Here is a 19,527-nt window from a genome sequence, read left to right as displayed (position 1 = left end):
TTAAAGTAGCATGCCTCCAGATTCATGAAAATTTTTAAAATGTATTAAAGTATAAAATATTATCAAGTGAACAAAACAAGTAATGTACACATTGCAAACAGCACTTAGAATCTACAAAAATTACCAAAAAAATAGCCCAGTATATGTAAAATGGCCATAACTGCATAAGTAATGCTGTAGAAATATGTTGATAAAAACTATTAAATCAGACAATAATTGCATAAAACATGAAAATCATTTATTGAATTGTGAATATTTTTATATTATCTAAAATCTTTTAACATTTTCACAAGATTTTCTTGAAATATTTTGGCTTATCTGGAGGCATGCAGCTTTTGAGTTAACTGACACTTTTAAAAAAGTTTTATGAGGAATTTCCAGCTATACTGGTAGAGGAAGACATCAGGTGCACTGCCATAAATTATTGCAAGAACTAGCACTAGGCTTGCAGGAATCCCTGTAGATCTATTGTCCTTCTGTAATTCAATTTAGTTATGATAGTTTTATGTCTTACAGTCTAGCCATATGTGACTGGTGTATACACCATTATGACATATGGCACACATTTGGGATAACTTTACTAAGCTACTGTGACCTTATTCTACTTGTTTAAATATACTTTTTTTCAAAGTAACTTTATAAATGTACTATTTTTCATAGTAACTTTATAAATTCAATATAATCTATGTAAAAAAAAAACAAGAGCACCGCTAGGCGGAGCATTATATGCCCGAAAGTTTTTTTTTTCTTAGTAAGGATGACCTTAACCGTTGACCTTTTGACGCCAAAATCAATAGGGGTCTTCTACCCAATATGGACAATCATCCTATGAAGTTTGAACATTGTGGGCCAAATGGAACTTAACATATGCTCCGGCAACTGTTTTCAGTATCAAGGTAATAGTGACCTTCACCTTTGACCTTTTGACCCCAAAATCAACACGGGTCTTCTACCCAATATGGACAATCATCCTATGAAGTTTGAACATTGTGGGTCAAATGGAACTTAAGTTATGCGTGGAAACATATTTTTCAGTATCAATGTAATAGTGACCTTCACCTTTGACCTTGTGACCCCAAAATCAATAGGGGTCTTCTTCCCAATATGGACAATCATCCTATGAAGTTTGAACATTGTGGGTCGAATGGAACTTAAGTTATGCTCTGGAAACTGTTTTCAGTTATAAGGTAATAGTGACCTTCACCTTTGACCTTTTGACTCCAAAATCAATAGGGGTCTTCTACCCAATATGGACAATCATCCTATGTAGTTTGAACATTGTGGGCCAATTGGAACTTAAGTTATGCTCCGGAAACTGTTTTCAGTATCAAGGTCATAGTGACCTTGACCTTTGACCTTGTGACCCCAAAATCAATAGGGGTCTTCTTCCCAATATGGACAATCATCCTATGAAGTTTGAACATTGTGGGTCGAATGGAACTTAAGTTATGCTCTGGAAACTGTTTTCAGTTATAAGGTAATAGTGACCTTGACCTTTGACCTTTTGACCCCAAAATCAATAGGGGTCTTCTACCCAATATGGACAATCATCCTATGAAGTTTGAACATTGTGGGCCAATTGGAACTTAAGTTATGCTCCGGAAACTGTTTTCAGTATCAAGGTCATAGTGACCTTGACCTTTGACCTTGTGACCCCAAAATCAATAGGGGTCTTCTTCCCAATATGGACAATCATCCTATGAAGTTTGAACACTTTGGGTCGAATGGAACTTAAGTTATGCTCCGGAAACCGTTTTCAGTTTTAAGGTAATAGTGACCTTGACCTTTGACCTTTTGACCCCAAAATCAATAGGGGTCTTCTACCCAATATGGACAATCATCCTATGAAGTTTGAACATTGTGGGCCAATTGGAACTTAAGTTATGCTCCGGAAACTGTTTTCAGTATCAAGGTCATAGTGACCTTGACCTTTTACATTGTGACCCCAAAATCAATAGGGGTCTTCTTCCCAATATGGACAATCATCCTATGAAGTTTGAACATTGTGGGTTGAATGGAACTTAAGTTATGCTCTGGAAACCGTTTTCAGTTTTAAGGTAATAGTGACCTTCACCTTTGACCTTTTGACCCCAAAATCAATAGGGGTCTTCTACCCAATATGGACAATCATCCTATGAAGTTTTAACATTGTGGGCCAAATGGAACTTAAGTTATGCTCCGGAAACCTAATTGCTAACGGACGGACGGACGTACGGACGGACGGACGGACAGACGGACGGACAGACAGACGGACGCCAGGGGGTATAACATAATATGCCCTTTCGGGCATATAAAAATTCATAAACATTCAAACAAAACAACTATGATGAAGATTGTTAGCAAAACATGTAAAAGTGAAAAGAACATTCTTAATTTCATTTAATATTATTTTATTTATGGTAAACAGATGCCAATTTTGATCCATGATTCTAAGGTTATTGAGAATAAACTTAAGTTGTTTATTTGAACCCTTACAAAGCTAACAGAGGCAAAAATTTGTCTATACAAGCCTTACTACAACCTGAAGCAGTCTATATACATTTGACTGCAAAATTTCATCATTTCCATGCTGAAATCTATCAAACTCTCAATGGATTATTGTAAATCTAAAGCGTGACAGTTTCATTGCACAATTTCTCCAGCGCTAATTATATATAGTAATAATTTGTCCATGCCACTGTAAGTACTGTCTGAATTGGGGTCGGCAAAAATCTTATTTGAACAAACTTGTCCGTTTTATCCGAATCATATTTTTATTGTCTGTATGATATTAATAAAGTTAATTCTTGAAAAAAAAATCCCTAAGGCTTGTCCATGCAGGCTTTGGGACAATCTCATCAATACATACAATTGAGTTTGCCGTCCCTGACTGAACCATTCTATATACCTTTGACTGCTAAATTTTATCACTTCCATACAAATCAAGCTATCAGCAGATTGCTCTAAATCTAATGCATGACGAGTCGGTAACAAAATGTTATCAAGATAACAGTTCAGAAAAATCTACAAAATCAAATCAGTGCCTCTCTCTTACAGTTCAACCACAAACCCTCGAACAACTTCCTTTTTCTCCACATTTCTATTGTTTTCTCATACTTTTCTCTAATCGATGACAGATTTAAACAGTTCACTTATCAAGCTTTTTTGTCACATTGATTAATCTTAAAACTGCAACAGCTGTTTGTAAAAACAACTTTAGATAACAATCTTGGTTTTTTCATCTCTCTCTCTACTTTCTGTAACAGCGTTTAATTGTAACACTGTATCAAAATCAATGCTACGACAATAAAACTGTTCATGAGAAGCAGTCTAGTTGTCACAAGTAATTCTGTGAAACACATATTTTAGATAATTACTGAAACATGTTCCACTGGTCAATTTGACGGCTGTAATCATGTAAATAAGATTATATAACATAAAGAGCTGTCTGTTACATGATTGTGAATAATTTGTCTCCGACACATAGCACTAGACTGTAACATTTTCTCAAGAATATTGAGACCGTTGACAACAAAATCCGTGCTCAACCATCATCTTGAGAGAAGTTAGTTCTTAACGGCATTATCAGCTGTGATGCCTGTTTAGCGTCATCACTACGCAGTTTAGTCGCAGCATGTGTGAGCTGTAACGCAGCGTCAGGGTGTGCCGTTCCCGGCAACATGGTACACTCGCGTTCCAACATTCCAGCCATAGCCTCTAGTAATTCGTTGAAACCAAATGATAAAGCGGCTTTTCTGACCCTGTTGAGCTCTTTATAAAACTGTTGCTGTTTATCGGGTAATTTTCTGGCATGTCTGATTACTTTTTGCAGGTCAGCCTATCGAATATAAATCAAGATTTAAACGTAATAACTTAACGTACTGTCAATGAGAAATTCTGGGAATGAAATAATCTGACCAAGACTTAACTAAAAGGGAGTGACAGCTCTGTTGATAAGGTGCCCTGTGGATAAGGTGGTCTGACCCTCAAGGTTTATGGTTTGACCTGGGTTTATAACAGGCTTTTCGCTGTGGTGTAGTGGTTAGCATACTGTACTGGTAATCCAGAGACCTGTGGTTCGAATCCTAGCTGTGGTGTGCTGATTTTTCTTTACATATAATTATGTATGCTCAAAGTTAGCTTATATGACTGTAACAAGGTAATTTCTACACATTGAAAAAGACAAAAAATATACAAAACAGACTGAATTTCATTGAAATAAAATGACAACAAGATAAGGTAACAGCTTGGTTGTAAACATATGCAAAATATTACTCTTACTCATACAATAAATGGAGTATCCTTCATAATATATATAGTTATATCTAATATTGATTTTATTAAACAAGTTTAATTAAAGTGATAAAACTCGAGGCTATGACCATATTGACTACTGTCAGTAAAATGAAGTGATCACTTTGATGTTCACCTGCATGAGCTTGAAATTACAGTCCTAAAATAGTGGATTTAAAAAACAGTTCTAAAATAGTGAATTTAAATCATATTTAAATACATTGTATTTCCCTTTATGGGGGCAGTAATTAAAGTACCATTGAAATGATACGTATGGTCATTATTTAAAGATAATTACAACAAAACTGACGTTAAATCAATGAAAACAAGCAGCGATTCACCAAAACCACCTGCTCCCTCTCACAGAAAACATGTTTCTTACGAATGCGAAATAAGAACAAGACATCACAAATGAGTACTTTTATGCATTAATGTCTGCAATAGATGTCTTTTTGTTTAAACGTTTATTATTTCAGCCTAAAACATTAATAATTTCAACCTAAAACATTAAATCATTTCAGGCTATAATAATTATAGCCTAAAAAATTACTTATTTCAGCCTAAAACATTAATAATTTCAACCTTAAAACATTAAATCATTTCAGGCTGAAAAAATTACCATATAGCCTAAAACATTACTTATTTCAGCCTAAAACATTAATAATTTCAGCAGTTGATTATGTGAAAAGATTATTGATTTTTTTAACCACTCTTGTGTTTGTTATACATGTATCAAATAAGAAAAGATGGTTGTGATCAAAGTTTGGGGGGGGGGGGGGCTGGAAACCAGATGCAGATGTCTAAGTCTTGTTATTTGGGCTACTACACTGCTACACATATAAAGTTTGTTGTTGTTTTTTACTTTTAATTATGTTTAACCTGAAAAATATTCTAGAATTTTATTTTATTTCTATTTCTTCAGTTTTTTTATTTTCTATTTAATTTTGTTGCTGTTTTTTTTTTTTTGGGGGGGGGGGGGACTGGGGGATAAGTTTAAAGTCACACAGACATTTGAATGGATATATGGCAATTTTCCAGCTTCATTGGTGCAGGAAGAATGGGTAAGTTTCCCAGCCCTGAGCCAGGACTTGAGTAAGACAAGCAATCAACTGTACAGTAACTACATGTAGTTATCTTACTCACATAAAAATCAACAAAGTTCTGAATTTTTGTACTAAGTCTTCTTTGAAATTCAGTTTCAGTTTAGGTTATATAATGACATCAGGAAAGAGGGAGTCTTAGGTTGAGGAAAATTCACCAATGTTCCAGAAGCTAGCTAGCGGAACTTAAAGGAAGCTCTTACATCAAGTCACAAACGTCCCTACAATAAACAGGGTGTACACAATTTGCATAGGCGCAAGTTAAAAAATATCAGAAATTTAGTGTTATTTCAATCAGTTTTGTAATTCGAGAGCAGAAAAAACTTGAATTTCAGGCAAAAGCCTGAACACTTGTACCCATGAAAATGTCACAAGTTACCTGCAGGCCAGCTGCCTTGATCCAAACAACACAACTCTGTGCGTAGCTCCTCTTCTCTTTAGGTCGGACAGGAAACGGGGTCCTATTATCATCATCTCCGTACGGTGGTTCCGAGAAATCCGTGATGGGTGCCAGATAGTTTAAATTACCAAGCCAGGAAACAGAATCTGCCCCTGTTAAAATAAAATAGTTTAAATTACTATTAACAAGTCTAGAAACAGCACCTGATGCTGTTAAATCATAAACAAAAGCATTTCATGCCTTTTTTGTAGCCTTTCAAAATTTTAGTCCTTATGATTTATTTTACAAATCATCTCTTTATTTTTTCAAAACAGGGCTTTAATTCCAAGGTTGGGGAAGCACCCCTGTCCTTAAGTTTGGGGGGAAATTATATGGTATTTTGCAAAGGGGAAGTAAAAACTTTATGTAAATTCAAATTTTGAGTTTAAAGAATTTTCCTTTGTGGAAGCCCCCTTTAATGGCCCCTGCTATAGAAGGAAAAAAAAGGCCCTGCAAAATATTAAAACACCTATATGAATATTGTGTTAAGTTTTATTTTCTTTCATTTTTCAGTCTAAATAAGGTAACCAATTCTTCTAGATTTAAACAATTTGGCCTGCTATCAGCAATTATGGCATACCGATACCATTAATTTTAAAGATAGGCAAAATATATATAGGCAACTATTTGGCCACATAACTATAACTTTTTGAAATTGTAATCACATAAATTCAAATAGGACAGTTCCCAATTCAAAACAAGACAAATTTTAAAATTAACTACAAACACTGCCAGATTTGTCATTGTATAATTACAGGAAATTTGCCAAGGAAATTTCTAGGAATTATAGAAATTATGGAGAAATTACTGTAACAGATGACTGTTTATAATTTCGATTTATGTATGGTATACAAAATATATCAAACCTATACTTTTATGGAAAAAAATTAACAGTGTTAAGACTTTTCTTTTCCAACCTCAAACCAAAAATATGATAAAAATACCAAAAAATATATCAATCATTTAATAAACCAATCAAATAAATCATTTCATATCTGGCCTAGAACTCGGATGTTGTTACTATGGAAACATCACTTCAGGTGATTTATAATTTTATCTATGAACATGTTTATAATCACATGTGTAATGTGCATGTACATTTTATTTAAAAATTGATGATTTTTAATCTTTTTGAACAATGGGGCGGGGGGGGGGATAAATCCCATGATGGAAGACTAGGAGAAGAGGTAAAACATTAAGTACCCCCCCCCCCCCCACCCACCCAGGAGTGTATATAACTGTTTATATCCCAAAATAAAGGGTATACCTATTTTGTTGGCAAATAAAAGGTACTTTAAGTAAAGAAAGATACATCGATCATCTAGACAGGGGAAGGACTATTACAGTACAAATACATCTAACAATTTTGTAAATTAACTTTCAAGTATTCTCTTTCATACATGTACATATGTGTATTGAATTATACTTGTCTGAAAAACTTGGAATTTCAAGTTGCCAAAACAATTTATTGCCTTATTTATCAAAGAAAAGACTGCTTTTGTTTCCAAATAATCTGTAAATGTAATTTTGAGGCCATGGCCAAAACAAATTTGGTTTTCAAAAATAGAACTAAAATCTATTATCCTTCCAAACTGCCAAGTATTTCACAAGACATTAAACTGCCATATGGGTCACACATTACTGAAATTTTTACGTTCTTCTTGTGAAAAAAAAACAACAACATTTAGATGGGCCGACCCTCCCTGCATTATTTCAGGCACACTTGCTGGCACCAGAGTAGAACCACCAACATTTTACATTGCTTAGCTTGTCAAGTTGAAAACACATGTAAATTTTTGAAATTGACAGTAAATATCTTTAGAATAACTACAAGCATCTTTTGTGTGGAATTAAAGCTTAGGTTTAAAGGGACTCAATTGACGTTTTTTGACGTGTCAGACTGAAAATATATTTCTGCTATTTGTGTACCAACTGATATAAGTATGGACCAACTACTTGTGTACAAATTTTCAGCTCATTCCCCCACCCTGTTTTTTCCAGAATAATCTTTTTTTATTGTGAAAATAACCGAAATATGAAAAGCATTGCAAATTTTATGTTTTTATGCTTTTGGACGTCAGTGGAGTTCCTTTAAAGTAAGGTCTATTTTCACATTACCTGGTTCAAATAAAGACAGCATCAAGCTGGATTTCTTCTTACTGTCAGCCCAGGAATATAATATACCAAACCAGTTCTCCCTACAATAAACACCATTATGTAATAAACCAAACCAATTCTCTCTAAAATTAACACCAGAATATAATATACCAAACCAATTCTCTCTAAAATTAACACCATTATGTAATAAACCAAACCAATTCTCTCTAAAATTAACACCAGAATATAATATACCAAACCAATTCTCTCTAAAATTAACACCATTATGTAATAAACCAAACCAATTCTCTCTAAAATTAACACCAGAATATAATATACCAAACCAATTCTCTCTAAAATTAACACCAGAATATAATATACCAAACCAATTCTCTCTAAAATTAACACCAGAATATAATATACCAAACCAATTCTCCCTACAATAAATACCAGTAAATAATGTACAAAACCAACGTTCTGATATCTAAAATGAAAAAACATGTATAACTGACATAATTTATATTTCAAGACTTTGGTTAATGCAGAGCGAATTCTAAGGTTATGCCTAACTATGTTTCACGCCAGTTGGTTTGAAACCAAAAACTTTCTGTTATATACTGATAATAAAGGCTTATTACACATGAAATGTACACTCAGACACAGGGGAGTTGTTGACAATAGCAGCACCTGTGACAGCAGACGCTAACTAAAAATTACTGATAAAATACCAAAAATAACCCTACTTACGTCAGTGCAGTCAGGTATATGTAAGAACTTTGAACCAATGATGACATCAACATATTTATAGTAGTCTGTCCTACATTTAAAGTCATCGTCATATATATTTCTTCATGTATATTTTATTTTTATTTGTTTTAACTCTGTGATAATCATTATATTTGTTATCATAATCAAATAAAACCTTAAAACTTATCCTGTGTTGATTGTTTGTTCCACTTTTATTAATTTTCTTAGTATTTCTGATTTTATGTCAGTTCCCTAAAGCAATCTTTTATGACAGGCTTTCAGCTTAAACCACTCTGACATAGAAGCTTTTAGGCTTGAAACATTGTCATAAAAGTTTTTAGGCTTGACCACAAGAAGCCTTTAGGCTCGAAAAATTGTCATAAAAGCTTTTAGGCTTGACCACAAGAAGCCTTTAGGCTCGAAAAATTGTCATAAAAGCTTTTAGGCTTGACCACTCTGTCTTGGAAGCCTTTAGACTTAAACCACTCTATCATGGAATCTTTTAGGCTTGAACCACTCTATCATGGAAGCCTTGAGGCTTGAACCACCCTATCATGGAAGCCTTTAGGCTTGAACCACCCTATCATGGAAGCCTTTAGGCTTGAACCGCTCTATCATGGAAGCCTTTATGCTTGAATCACTTAGTTACGGAAGCCTTTAGGTTCAAACCACTATATTTTGGAAACCCTTAGGTTAAAACCACTCTACCATGGAAACCTTTAGGCTTGAACCACTCAGTCATGGAAACCTTCAGGCTTGAACCGCTCTGTCATAGAAACCTTCAGGCTTGAACCACTCAGTCATGGAAGCCTTCAGACTTGAACAACTCAGTCATGGAAACCTTCAGGCTTGAACCACTCAGTCATAGAAACCTTCAGGCTAGAACCGCTCTGTCATGGAAGCCTTCAGGCTTGAACCACTCAGTCATGGAAACCTTCAGACTTGAACAACTCAGTCATGGAAACCTTCAGGCTTGAACCACTCAGTCATGGAAACCTTCAGGCTTGAACCACTCAGTCATGGAAACCTTCAGGCTTGAACCACTCTATCATGGAAGCCTTTAGGCTTGAACCACTCTATCATGGAAGCCTTTAGGCTTGAACCGCTCTGTCATGGAAACCTTTAGACTTGAACCATGGGAGCCTTTAAGCTTGAACCACACTATCATGGAAGCATTTAATCTTGAACCGCTCAATCATGAAAACCTTCAGGCTTGAACCATATTGTCATGGTAGCTGTCAGGTTTCATATGGGTCTACAGTCAAGTTAAAGAAAACCTACGCAACTCTGGTAACTGCCACCATACCCTCCACTTTAAGACTACCATGTAGAAGAACAGTAAATGACGGTTGTTTACCGTCCTCCGTCTCATCTTCGTCTTCTTTTCCTTTCTCGCCTGAACTCTCTGTAATATAATGTACCAGTGACAAACACATGTACAGCTGCTGGGTGTGGTGAAAACCATTTTCTAATAATTTTTTTTTTATATAAGGACACCTTAGAACACGTTTTATTGTGTTTATTGTAATCTACGTATCAAAATCTATTGAAAACAAAAAACATGCCTTTTCTTGGCCAGATACCTTTAACAAGAGCTGCCTTACAACAGCGGGCTCGACTATTCTACGGGCTTCAGTAATGAAAGGGGCATAACTCTGTGAAAAGGTAACTTACAATTATTGAACCTGTACCTATCATGTTATCATGTTTAAAAATAACAGAGAACAAGTATGTGAAGTTTCAACCCATTCCCTTCAGTAGTTTTGGAGATACCAACTTGCCCGCAAAAATTTAATCAAAGTGTGACAATGACGCCTGGGTGAGTACTATTCTTTGAATAGTTGAGATCAAAACTATATGATCAACATTGAACAAATTGTTTTATACTCTTTCTTTCAGTTTTTTATCTAAATTCCTTTTTGTCAGGAATTTAAGGAGGGGGGTGGAGTGGGTGCAAGGGGAGGTGGAGCGAGCCAAAAATGCACAACAATGAAAGGAACAACAATATACATGTATACCAAATATTAACTTTGTTGACTTTTTCAATACATCACTTTTTTTGAAAGTTTTACCTATTTCTCAGATGAGTTGCTAATTTAAATGGTTCTTTTTTCATGTAAAACTTTATAGCAAGTTCTGTAAATAATCATTTATACATGTACATGAAAACAGTGAATTTCAAATATACACTAAAACACTTTAAGTTAATAGTCGTACACACCCAATGAAATATTTGATCAAACTGGAAAGCAGTATCTAATCAGGTCTCTGCATGGGCTATACATAGATAAAATGGGAATATACCTGCACTATTCTGTTTCTGTTTATTGGTCACAGGTAATACAAGATGTCTAGATACAGTGGGAGGGCTAGCAATGTCCTGTAGGTCCATAAAACCACATATCTCTAGTTTCTCTGATACTGTTGTATGCACCGATACAAACTCAGATTCCCTGGAGAAAAAATCGACAAGAAATGTACTTAATGTTAACTTAACATATAATTTCAAGCATCTGAATAGATACTAAAAAGATTTCATGAAAATCAAAATAAACACAGGCTTCATTATACTCAATGACTACGCTTGATAGTTACCAACCTAAATATCTTTATTGGAATTGCCCTTCATGCAATCTGGACAAAACCATTTATCATTTTTGGGAAAACTTCAAAATATATACTGACTGAATAGCTGACAGTGCAGGCAATTATCAGACAGCAAAGATGTGCAGTCTGATCATAGTCAGCACTGGACACATGGGTAAATTTAGCTGCCTTCCAGCGGGCTAAAGAAAAGAGCTTAGATAATGCAAGAAGTTCAAAAAGAGCTATTATTCAGTTAAAGCTAGGTATATAGGTCTTAAATAGATAATGATAATGTAACTTTTATGTTAATGCCTTCAAAAATTGTTACAAATGATCCAGCACACAAATCTTTCACCAAAAATTCATTCAAGTTCATAGAGTTCAGTAAAGTTCATAAAGGGGTATAATTTAGTCAAATCAACACTAGTTAGAGTTATGGGTCTTGGACAGTCACCTTAAAATTGATTCTGAGGACATGTGTTAAGTTCCAGTTTAATACATGCAGTACTTAATATGCATTCGCAGGCAAATCCTAAACAAACAGTAACACCAATATAAAAACGAGCAAGATTACCTCACCTCTTTCAAAAAACAAGAAAAAACTATCAACTTCTTCAAGCACATACTATACAACTTTTAGAAAAATATGTAAGTTTTAATACAATCCAAGAGGCAACCAATTGGAAAACAAAAGTCAGGATTACAGCAACAGCATTGTTATAAACGATATATCATTATAAGCCACATTGTTTTAAGGGGAGTTTACTGTAATTTATTATCAAATTACAAAAATGCCAACTGTAGTCTACTTACTTGTTAAATGGCTCAGGTGAGGGATATAATGTAATGTTGCACTCAAGATGTCCACATGTTAGCAACCCTGTATAAGGTGTGTAATATTTCTCTGCAATCTTTTTAAACATGTCTTGAACAACTGTCATACTAAGTGGACCATCTGGTATGAACAATTCACCATCTGAAAAATTAACCATTCATGTCTTATACATTCTTATTAAATCTATAACAAAAATTTAACCCGCAACCAGCTGGAACCGAAAGTTATTAGCCTTTGCCACAAGCTTCCAGCCACTGCAAAAAAAACGTCTGAGGCAGCAACTGTCCGGGGGGCAAATGTCTAGATACCAGCCTGCACTTCCTTTGGTAGGTCAATTTTCATATTTGACATTGAAACCCCTTCAACTCAGAATGGACTGTTCCAAATTCAAAGCTGGGTAAATCCATTACACAAATTTAGCAGGTTACTGTGTGTATAAACAAAATCTAGCCAGAAATGTCAGAGTTTTGTTGAATATCTTTGACCTTTAGGTGAGACCTTGATTTGATTGCAGGAAACATATTGTCATGATAGTAAAAAATTCTGCAAAGTAACTAAAATCCCAGAAAGGATCAGCCAAGTTATTGATAGGACATACACACACAAAGACAATACCATGATGCTGTTGAAGTTTAATCATATTTATTTTAGCTTGATTGCGCACCAATTTCATGCAACTAATATTAATCACTTTGGAGTCTGCTTCCTGGAACTAACCAGTACTGGTGTCATATGGGGAAACATGATTGTGACCCGCGTAGGGCTCGGACCAATGATCCCTAGGTTGAGAGGCAGATATCTTAACCACTAGGCCACCGCTCCCCTGTAAACATTATGTACCTGTCCAAAATTATAAAAGGAAGACATTAAAAGTGATGGAAAATGGTGTAAGCTTCAGAAAAACACTGCTAAAATACTCAATACTAAGGGTATTGGTCATCATGTTTCTAAAATAATGAAAGACAAGAGCCCGGTTTGAGCCGGGTGATGCTCCCTGAATAGGTTTTGGACACAGGAAAGTACACCTCTTGTAGTTTCAGAGTTATGTCCCTGGAAAAAGTTTAAAGTGCAATAATTCCAAAATGAGGCAAGGCAGAGTTACTGTTCTTTGCACTGCACTTCTAATCAATGTGATCTATCAACCTACAAAGTTTCTTGTTGATATCTCTTATGGTTTCCGAGTTATGTCCCCGACAACTTCAAAAAGTGTAAATAAACAAAGGGCAATAACTCCAGAATTAGGCAGAGTTATTATTCTTGTGCACTTCACATCTACTTATTGAGATATATATACCTACAAAGTTTCATGTTGATATCTCTTATAGTTTTACAGCTATGTCCTGGACAAGATTTTTCTAAAAGGGGAGATAATTCAAAAATGAGGCTTAACAGAGTTATGGTTCTTTTGCATTGCACTTCTACTAAATGAGATCTATCTACCTACAATGTTTCATCTTGATATCTCTAATAGTTTTAGAGTTATGTTCAGGACAAAGTTCAAAGTGTTAAAACTAACAAAGGGCAATAACTCCAAAATTAGGACAAAAAGAGTTATTTTTCTTATGCACTGCACATCTACCCATCAAGATCTATTCACCTACAAAGTTTCATGTTGATATCTCTTATAGTTTTAGAGTTATATCCCGGACAAGATTTTTCTATAAGGGGTGATAATTCAAAAACCGGGCAAAATAGAGTTATGGTTCTTTGACACTGCACTCCCCCTCAATGCCCTCTACCACTGTATGAAGTTTAAACAAATTATCTCCAAGGGTTTTCAAGTTATGCTCCGGACAAGACAACGGCCGGACGTTCTTACCAGAGCTACATTATGGGGTTTTCTTTTGTTATTTCTCTTGTTCTTTTTAACCCCACAATGCAGAAAATAACCCCACAAGAGAAATGGAATGAATGACATCAAAGACATCTATTGTAATGAGAACAATAGACCAAACCCCATAATGTAGCTCTTGTTTGTACGGACAGACGGACAGACGTTCAAATATTATGGGTTTAGGGGCTATTTTCTTTGTTATTTTCTTTGTTTTCTTAAGGGCTACTAGCCCATAAACCCTTTGATCACGGAATGAACCTATTGTTCTTTTTTGTTCTCTTTACTGTTATATAGCCCCTAAACCCAAAATGTTTGCTCGGACAGACGGACGGACAGACGGACAAGGCGCCGACTATATGCTCCCCCGAAATTTTTCGGGGAGCATAAAAAAACACATCAATACGTACCTCCATTTAACTCAATAAGTTTTTCATACAAAGGTATAGATTTTTTCATTTCTGGTGCTGTTGGGTTTGCTATACAAACAATAATCAGTTTTCCTTTGAACGCAAATGGTAGAGGACACTTCACTGTGCTATCCCCTTCATTAGACTGTGTCCATAAATCTATCAAACTACTTAGAGAACCAGTCCCAACCCCTGTGCTGCCATCTGTTACCAAGATTACCTGAAATGGCCGATTAATCATTTGACACATTTGTCTCATCTATTTATAGATACAAACATAATTCAAAATCTATCCAACAAGTTGTCATATCATTAGTTATAATTTTAGAATTTTGTAACATTGTTTCTCATTGGACTGTTGTGATGTTTATATAATCTATAAACACTGCCGCTGCAAAAATATATTATTCTACATATATGTATATAATATATTCAATTAAATCAAAGGACCAAATTGTAAAAAATGTTATCACTTTTTCATACAGACTTTTGACAATTATTATTAGTTATAAAGATCTCAACAGATTATATGACCATATTAAAATGGTTGGTTTAAAAACCTTTAATATCAGGCAAAATAACCTGTCAGGTACTTTTATAACAAATTTATAATACAGCAAACTTTTTTTTTTATAATAATAATAATAATAATAATAATAATAATAATAATAATAATAAAGACTTTCAAGAGAAAATATTTATATTTTTTTATAAATTGACATCAGACCCCCGGTAGCACAATAACATTGCAACAGCAATATCAATACTCCCTACAGTCAGACTTCACAATAAAATTAACCTCTCTAGAGCAACACCTCTAAGTAACAACCTAATTCATTGTCTCCAAAAGGGGGTTGCACTGTAGAGGTTAATCATGGTCATGCATCTGAATGATTGCATAAGGAAATGATTTTGAAATCTCTTTAATATTGAATCACTTTGCTCGGCTATAATTTGGTTATTCACATCTAAAACTTTTAGAATAACAAAAAACGTATACTATATGAACACTGTATGTACTTTCTGATATGAATAAACTAAATCTATACCTATCTAGAAATTAAACTGTTACATCTTGAAGTTTAACACCTTTTTTTTGAGGTTGGTTTGGCAGCAGCATTTCTAATATCTTAAGATTATATCATTTAAACATTTTACCTACTTTTACAACACTTTATAGCATCTCCAACTTCCAAAAGTTGGCTAAATTATAATTGAAAAATTACTCCATTCTATGAACGCTTATCTCTTGGCAGATAAGAACTTGCCAAACAGCTCTTTAAACATAATAAAAACCTTCGATTATTTTGAAAATTGCGAATATGTTGCAAAGATATTATCAACAACCATCTCATGAATGAAATAAAAGCTGTACCGATCTTGTAAAGGTTCATGGCTTTAGATTAGAAGTGTTTATCTGAAATTCCTGACACGTTTATTCACACTTTTAAAATCTAGATTTTTTTTTCCTTCTGAGATATAGGCAGCATTCAATCCTGCAGTTACAAATAAAGTATTATTTTGACAGGTGGCTAAACATCAGATGTAACTAAATTTAAGTATTTTATCAGTTAGAAAGTTCCAATGTTTCAATTTCAATTCCAACTAATACTGCATTGTTTGTTTGTTTGTTTAGTTTTTATGCTGATTTAGCATATTTTGGTCAAAACTTGGCGGTCTCCTCCTAACATGCTTTCCCATATAACAAATTTGTTATTACCAATTTCTCCACAAGTGAACAACTGTAGCTGCAAATATCTTCTCTCAAATAACTTACATAAAAAGTGTAAAGAAAGGGCCAATAATAGTGACAATCACTGCTGAGGTCAAAGTACCTGAACAGATGTAGTTCCACCAAATTCCTCGACAACCAGTCCACTTATACCCGTCAGGAATGGTTCCAGGCATGTCTTACTGTAATCCCCTACAGTATTTAGAGCTGTTTTGACTGTGTCCACATCTCTAGTAAAGGGGACAAGTTGCTCCCAAAGGTATGAAAATACAATCTGAAATAAACACAATATAAAGTCTCCCTGATAATAAAATAAAACAATTCATAATTATATATATTTTTATGAGCAAATTAACATGAAGAAATTAGGTACTATTAGATCATCATTTGTCACATACTGACTGTTATGTCCAAGTTTTGTGATTATATTTTATGCACCAAACTAGTAATCTTATGTTCGCTAGCCGCATGGGTTCAAACCCCTTCAGGGGCAAGTCTTTGAGCAAGAAACGTTACATTCATTGCGCAGTACTGGTTGGTTCCAGGAACGGATTCAAAAGTGTGTCTAATAGCTTCCTACACAATCGAACTAAAATAAATTCAGTATAAACCAAGGCTTCATTTATAGTAAGATAGAGATGAAATCATGTAACAAAATAAGGATCTCAAACCTACATACTCAGTATTTGTTATCGGAAAGTCTCCTTTACTATACATACAAAGCTGGCTACAACTACTATAATGAAACAACTGTCAAGTTTTGTTGTTAAAAAGCTGTCCTTACCAGTGAAGTGAATTCTAGTTTACTAAATTGATCTATCAATGATGAAAGGCCATGAATTGCAAGATTTTTACGACTGTACTCTTCTAATGCTGTCTCCCCCTTTACAGGTCTACACATTGACAATGACACATCTAGTGCTAACACTGTAGGCATCTTTGTGAGCTGAAATAAAATAAATCAAATTTCCACCATTCTGACACTGACTAACAAAGCAGCTAGGAACCTACATGTACTCTAAGTGCATTAACTTGAACAACAGGGATAAAAAGGTGATAAAAATTTAAACAAGAAGCGGTTGAACCTGGTAGTGCTCCCCAAACAACTTTTTGACACAGAAAAGTATACCTCTTGTAGTTTCAGCGTTATGTCCCAGACAAAGTTCAAAGTGCAATAACTCCAATCTTTAATAGGCAAGACAGAATTACTGTTCTTTGCACTGCTCATCTACCCAATGAGATCTATCTACTAAGTTTCTTGTTCATATCTAGTATAGTGTCAGAGTTATATCTCTGACAATGTTTAAATTGTGAAAATGAACAAAGGGCAATAACTCCAAATTAGGCAAGGCAGAGTTACAGTTCTTGTTCACTGCACATCTACCAAATGAGATCTAACTACCCTCAAAGTGTCTTGTTCATATCTATTTTACTTTCAGAACTTTGTCCTGCACAATGTTCAAAGTGTGAAAATGAACAAAGGGCAATAACTCAAAAATTCGGCAAGGCAGAGTTACGGTTCTTGTGCACTGCAAATCTACCCAATAAGATTTATCTACCACAAAGTGTCTTGTTCATTTCTATTTTACTTTCAGAACTATGTCCTAGACAATGTTCAAAGTGTAAAAATGAACAAAAGGCAATAGTTCCAAAATTAGGCAAGGCAGCATTATGATTCTTTAGCACTGCACATCTAACTAATGAGATCTATCTACCTACAAAGTTTCATGTTGATATCTCTTATAGTTTTAGAGTTATGTCCTGGACAAAGTTCAAAGTATAAAAATGAACAATTTAAGGGCAATAATTCCAAAATTAGGCAAGGAAGAGTTATGGTTCTTGTGCACTGCACATCTAGCCAATGAGATCTATCTACCTACAAAGTTTCAAGTTGATACCTCCACTTGTTACAGAGTTATGTCCTGGACAAGAAAAGCGGAAGGATGTATGTCCTCAAAGTTTGGTATTTAAGTGGCTACTCTTTTGTTCTCTCTATTGTTCTTTTAGCCATGTAAGAGAAAAAGTAGCCACATAAGAGCTTACTGAATGAATAGCATCAAAGGAAATTTACTGTTACCTATTGTTCCCATAGCCACCTAAGTATCTATACGTTTGTATGGACAGACGTCCGGCCGAAATGGAATAAAGGGCCATTTCTTTTGTTATTTTTTATTGTTTAATAGGGGGCCAATGACCTCTTATTCTATTGGTACAGAATGAACTCTATTGTTCTCTTTGTTCTGTTTACAGTTAGATGGCCCCCTATCCCTATTCAGTAGTGCGGACAACCGGACAGACAGACAAAGCGGCGACTATATGCTCACCCTTCGGGGAGCATAGCAAAATCATGGCAGTGTGCTAAGAATGAGTCATACTCAATCAGCCTGTCTGAACATTAGCCAGACCAAAGTAGACACAATATCTCAGTTTAAACAAGTACTAAGATGGTGCTGACAAAAGAGGAATGTTTATGATAGTTAGGTATATTAAGAAATAATGTGTTTTTGTTGTCCTAGTGTAGAAATTGTAGTTTTCAGGTAGTCAGGTAGCCATGCTTCCTTACTGTTCATATCATAATCAAGGGATTAAATAACTGCAGACGGTTAATTTCATGCACCTTTGAAAGAAATATTGTCAATAAAGCGGTTAAAAAAAAAAAATTCAACCAATTTTATAAAAAAAATTTCAAATAAATGATTGCCTCCAATATATTATTGTAAGATTTTGTTCTATTTAAATGGCACCAAATTATACTGTTGCACATATGGATTTTATGTATTGATAATGTTGTTTGGCCTTTGCCAGCAAAAAATCTACATAAGATGGACAATTATCTGATATTTTGATAACATATAAAATATCTCTTATATTTGTTAACTGCAAATTATCGATATTTTGTTAAAGTTCAAAACAATAAGACATTTTTGTCATTTCTTCTGATTAATGTAAAATATCAGTTCTTAAAAAATAAAGGAAATAGCAAATATTTATTTCAATTGCTATCCGAAAATACTTATCCGAAATACAGGTTTGTTTGAAGAAGACTTCATTAAAAGGAAATACAAAATTTGTCAGACTGGCAAATTGCGGGCGTTTTTTAACCGGCACCTACAATATACAACCTTATCTTCAAATATTTACTTACTTAATATTTAAACAATATTTCACAGCATGATCAGTTGTGTTTCTTTTCTAAATGGAATCATAGGTTGAACATCACTAAATGTTTTTCAGGTTCCAAAGTACTAAACGTACTTAAAAGCACTTCAAACATACTATCAATTTCAGATGGCATGACCTCAACTTACTGCTATTTATTTTCTCGTGTTTATGGCACACTAACAGTAATTAAAGGAGCAAGTGTGTAAGTGGTCATATAGTAGAGCTGTGTAAATGATATTTTGAGAGTCGGGTAAGGCTTCACATTTTTCTCATCCTATGAACTTTGGCACAGTATAGAACTATTAACTAATTTGGG

At 34.5% G+C, this 19,527-nt stretch overlaps 1 protein-coding gene across 2 annotated transcripts; it reads right to left on the bottom strand.

Moving 5' to 3' along the window:
* Positions 1-1,248: 1,248 nt before the first annotated feature.
* LOC132718939 (integrator complex subunit 14-like) lies at positions 1,249-19,283 on the bottom strand. Of its 2 annotated transcripts, none has more exons than XM_060702648.1 (11): positions 19,195-19,283; positions 16,834-16,995; positions 16,153-16,323; positions 14,318-14,537; positions 12,055-12,217; positions 10,960-11,108; positions 9,937-10,060; positions 7,930-8,009; positions 5,752-5,924; positions 2,082-3,817; positions 1,249-1,791 (listed from the first exon to the last, which is right to left on the bottom strand). In XM_060702648.1, exons 2-10 carry the CDS (start codon positions 16,984-16,986, stop codon positions 3,524-3,526), a joined length of 1,527 nt encoding a protein of 508 aa, XP_060558631.1. In that variant the 5' UTR covers positions 16,987-16,995; positions 19,195-19,283; the 3' UTR covers positions 1,249-1,791; positions 2,082-3,523. The 2 variants fall into 2 exon arrangements, with proteins under 2 accessions (XP_060558631.1, XP_060558632.1); XM_060702649.1 differs by having other exon boundaries at positions 2,090-3,817.
* Between the last annotated feature and the right edge of the window lie 244 nt (positions 19,284-19,527).

The sequence above is a fragment of the Ruditapes philippinarum genome, unplaced genomic scaffold (genome assembly GCF_026571515.1).
Source record: "Ruditapes philippinarum isolate M1 unplaced genomic scaffold, ASM2657151v2 ctg1603_1_1_1_1, whole genome shotgun sequence".
Classification (NCBI taxonomy): domain Eukaryota; kingdom Metazoa; phylum Mollusca; class Bivalvia; order Venerida; family Veneridae; genus Ruditapes; species Ruditapes philippinarum.
Note: the sequence above shows the minus strand (reverse complement) of the source record. Positions and strands in the feature narration are given on the sequence as shown.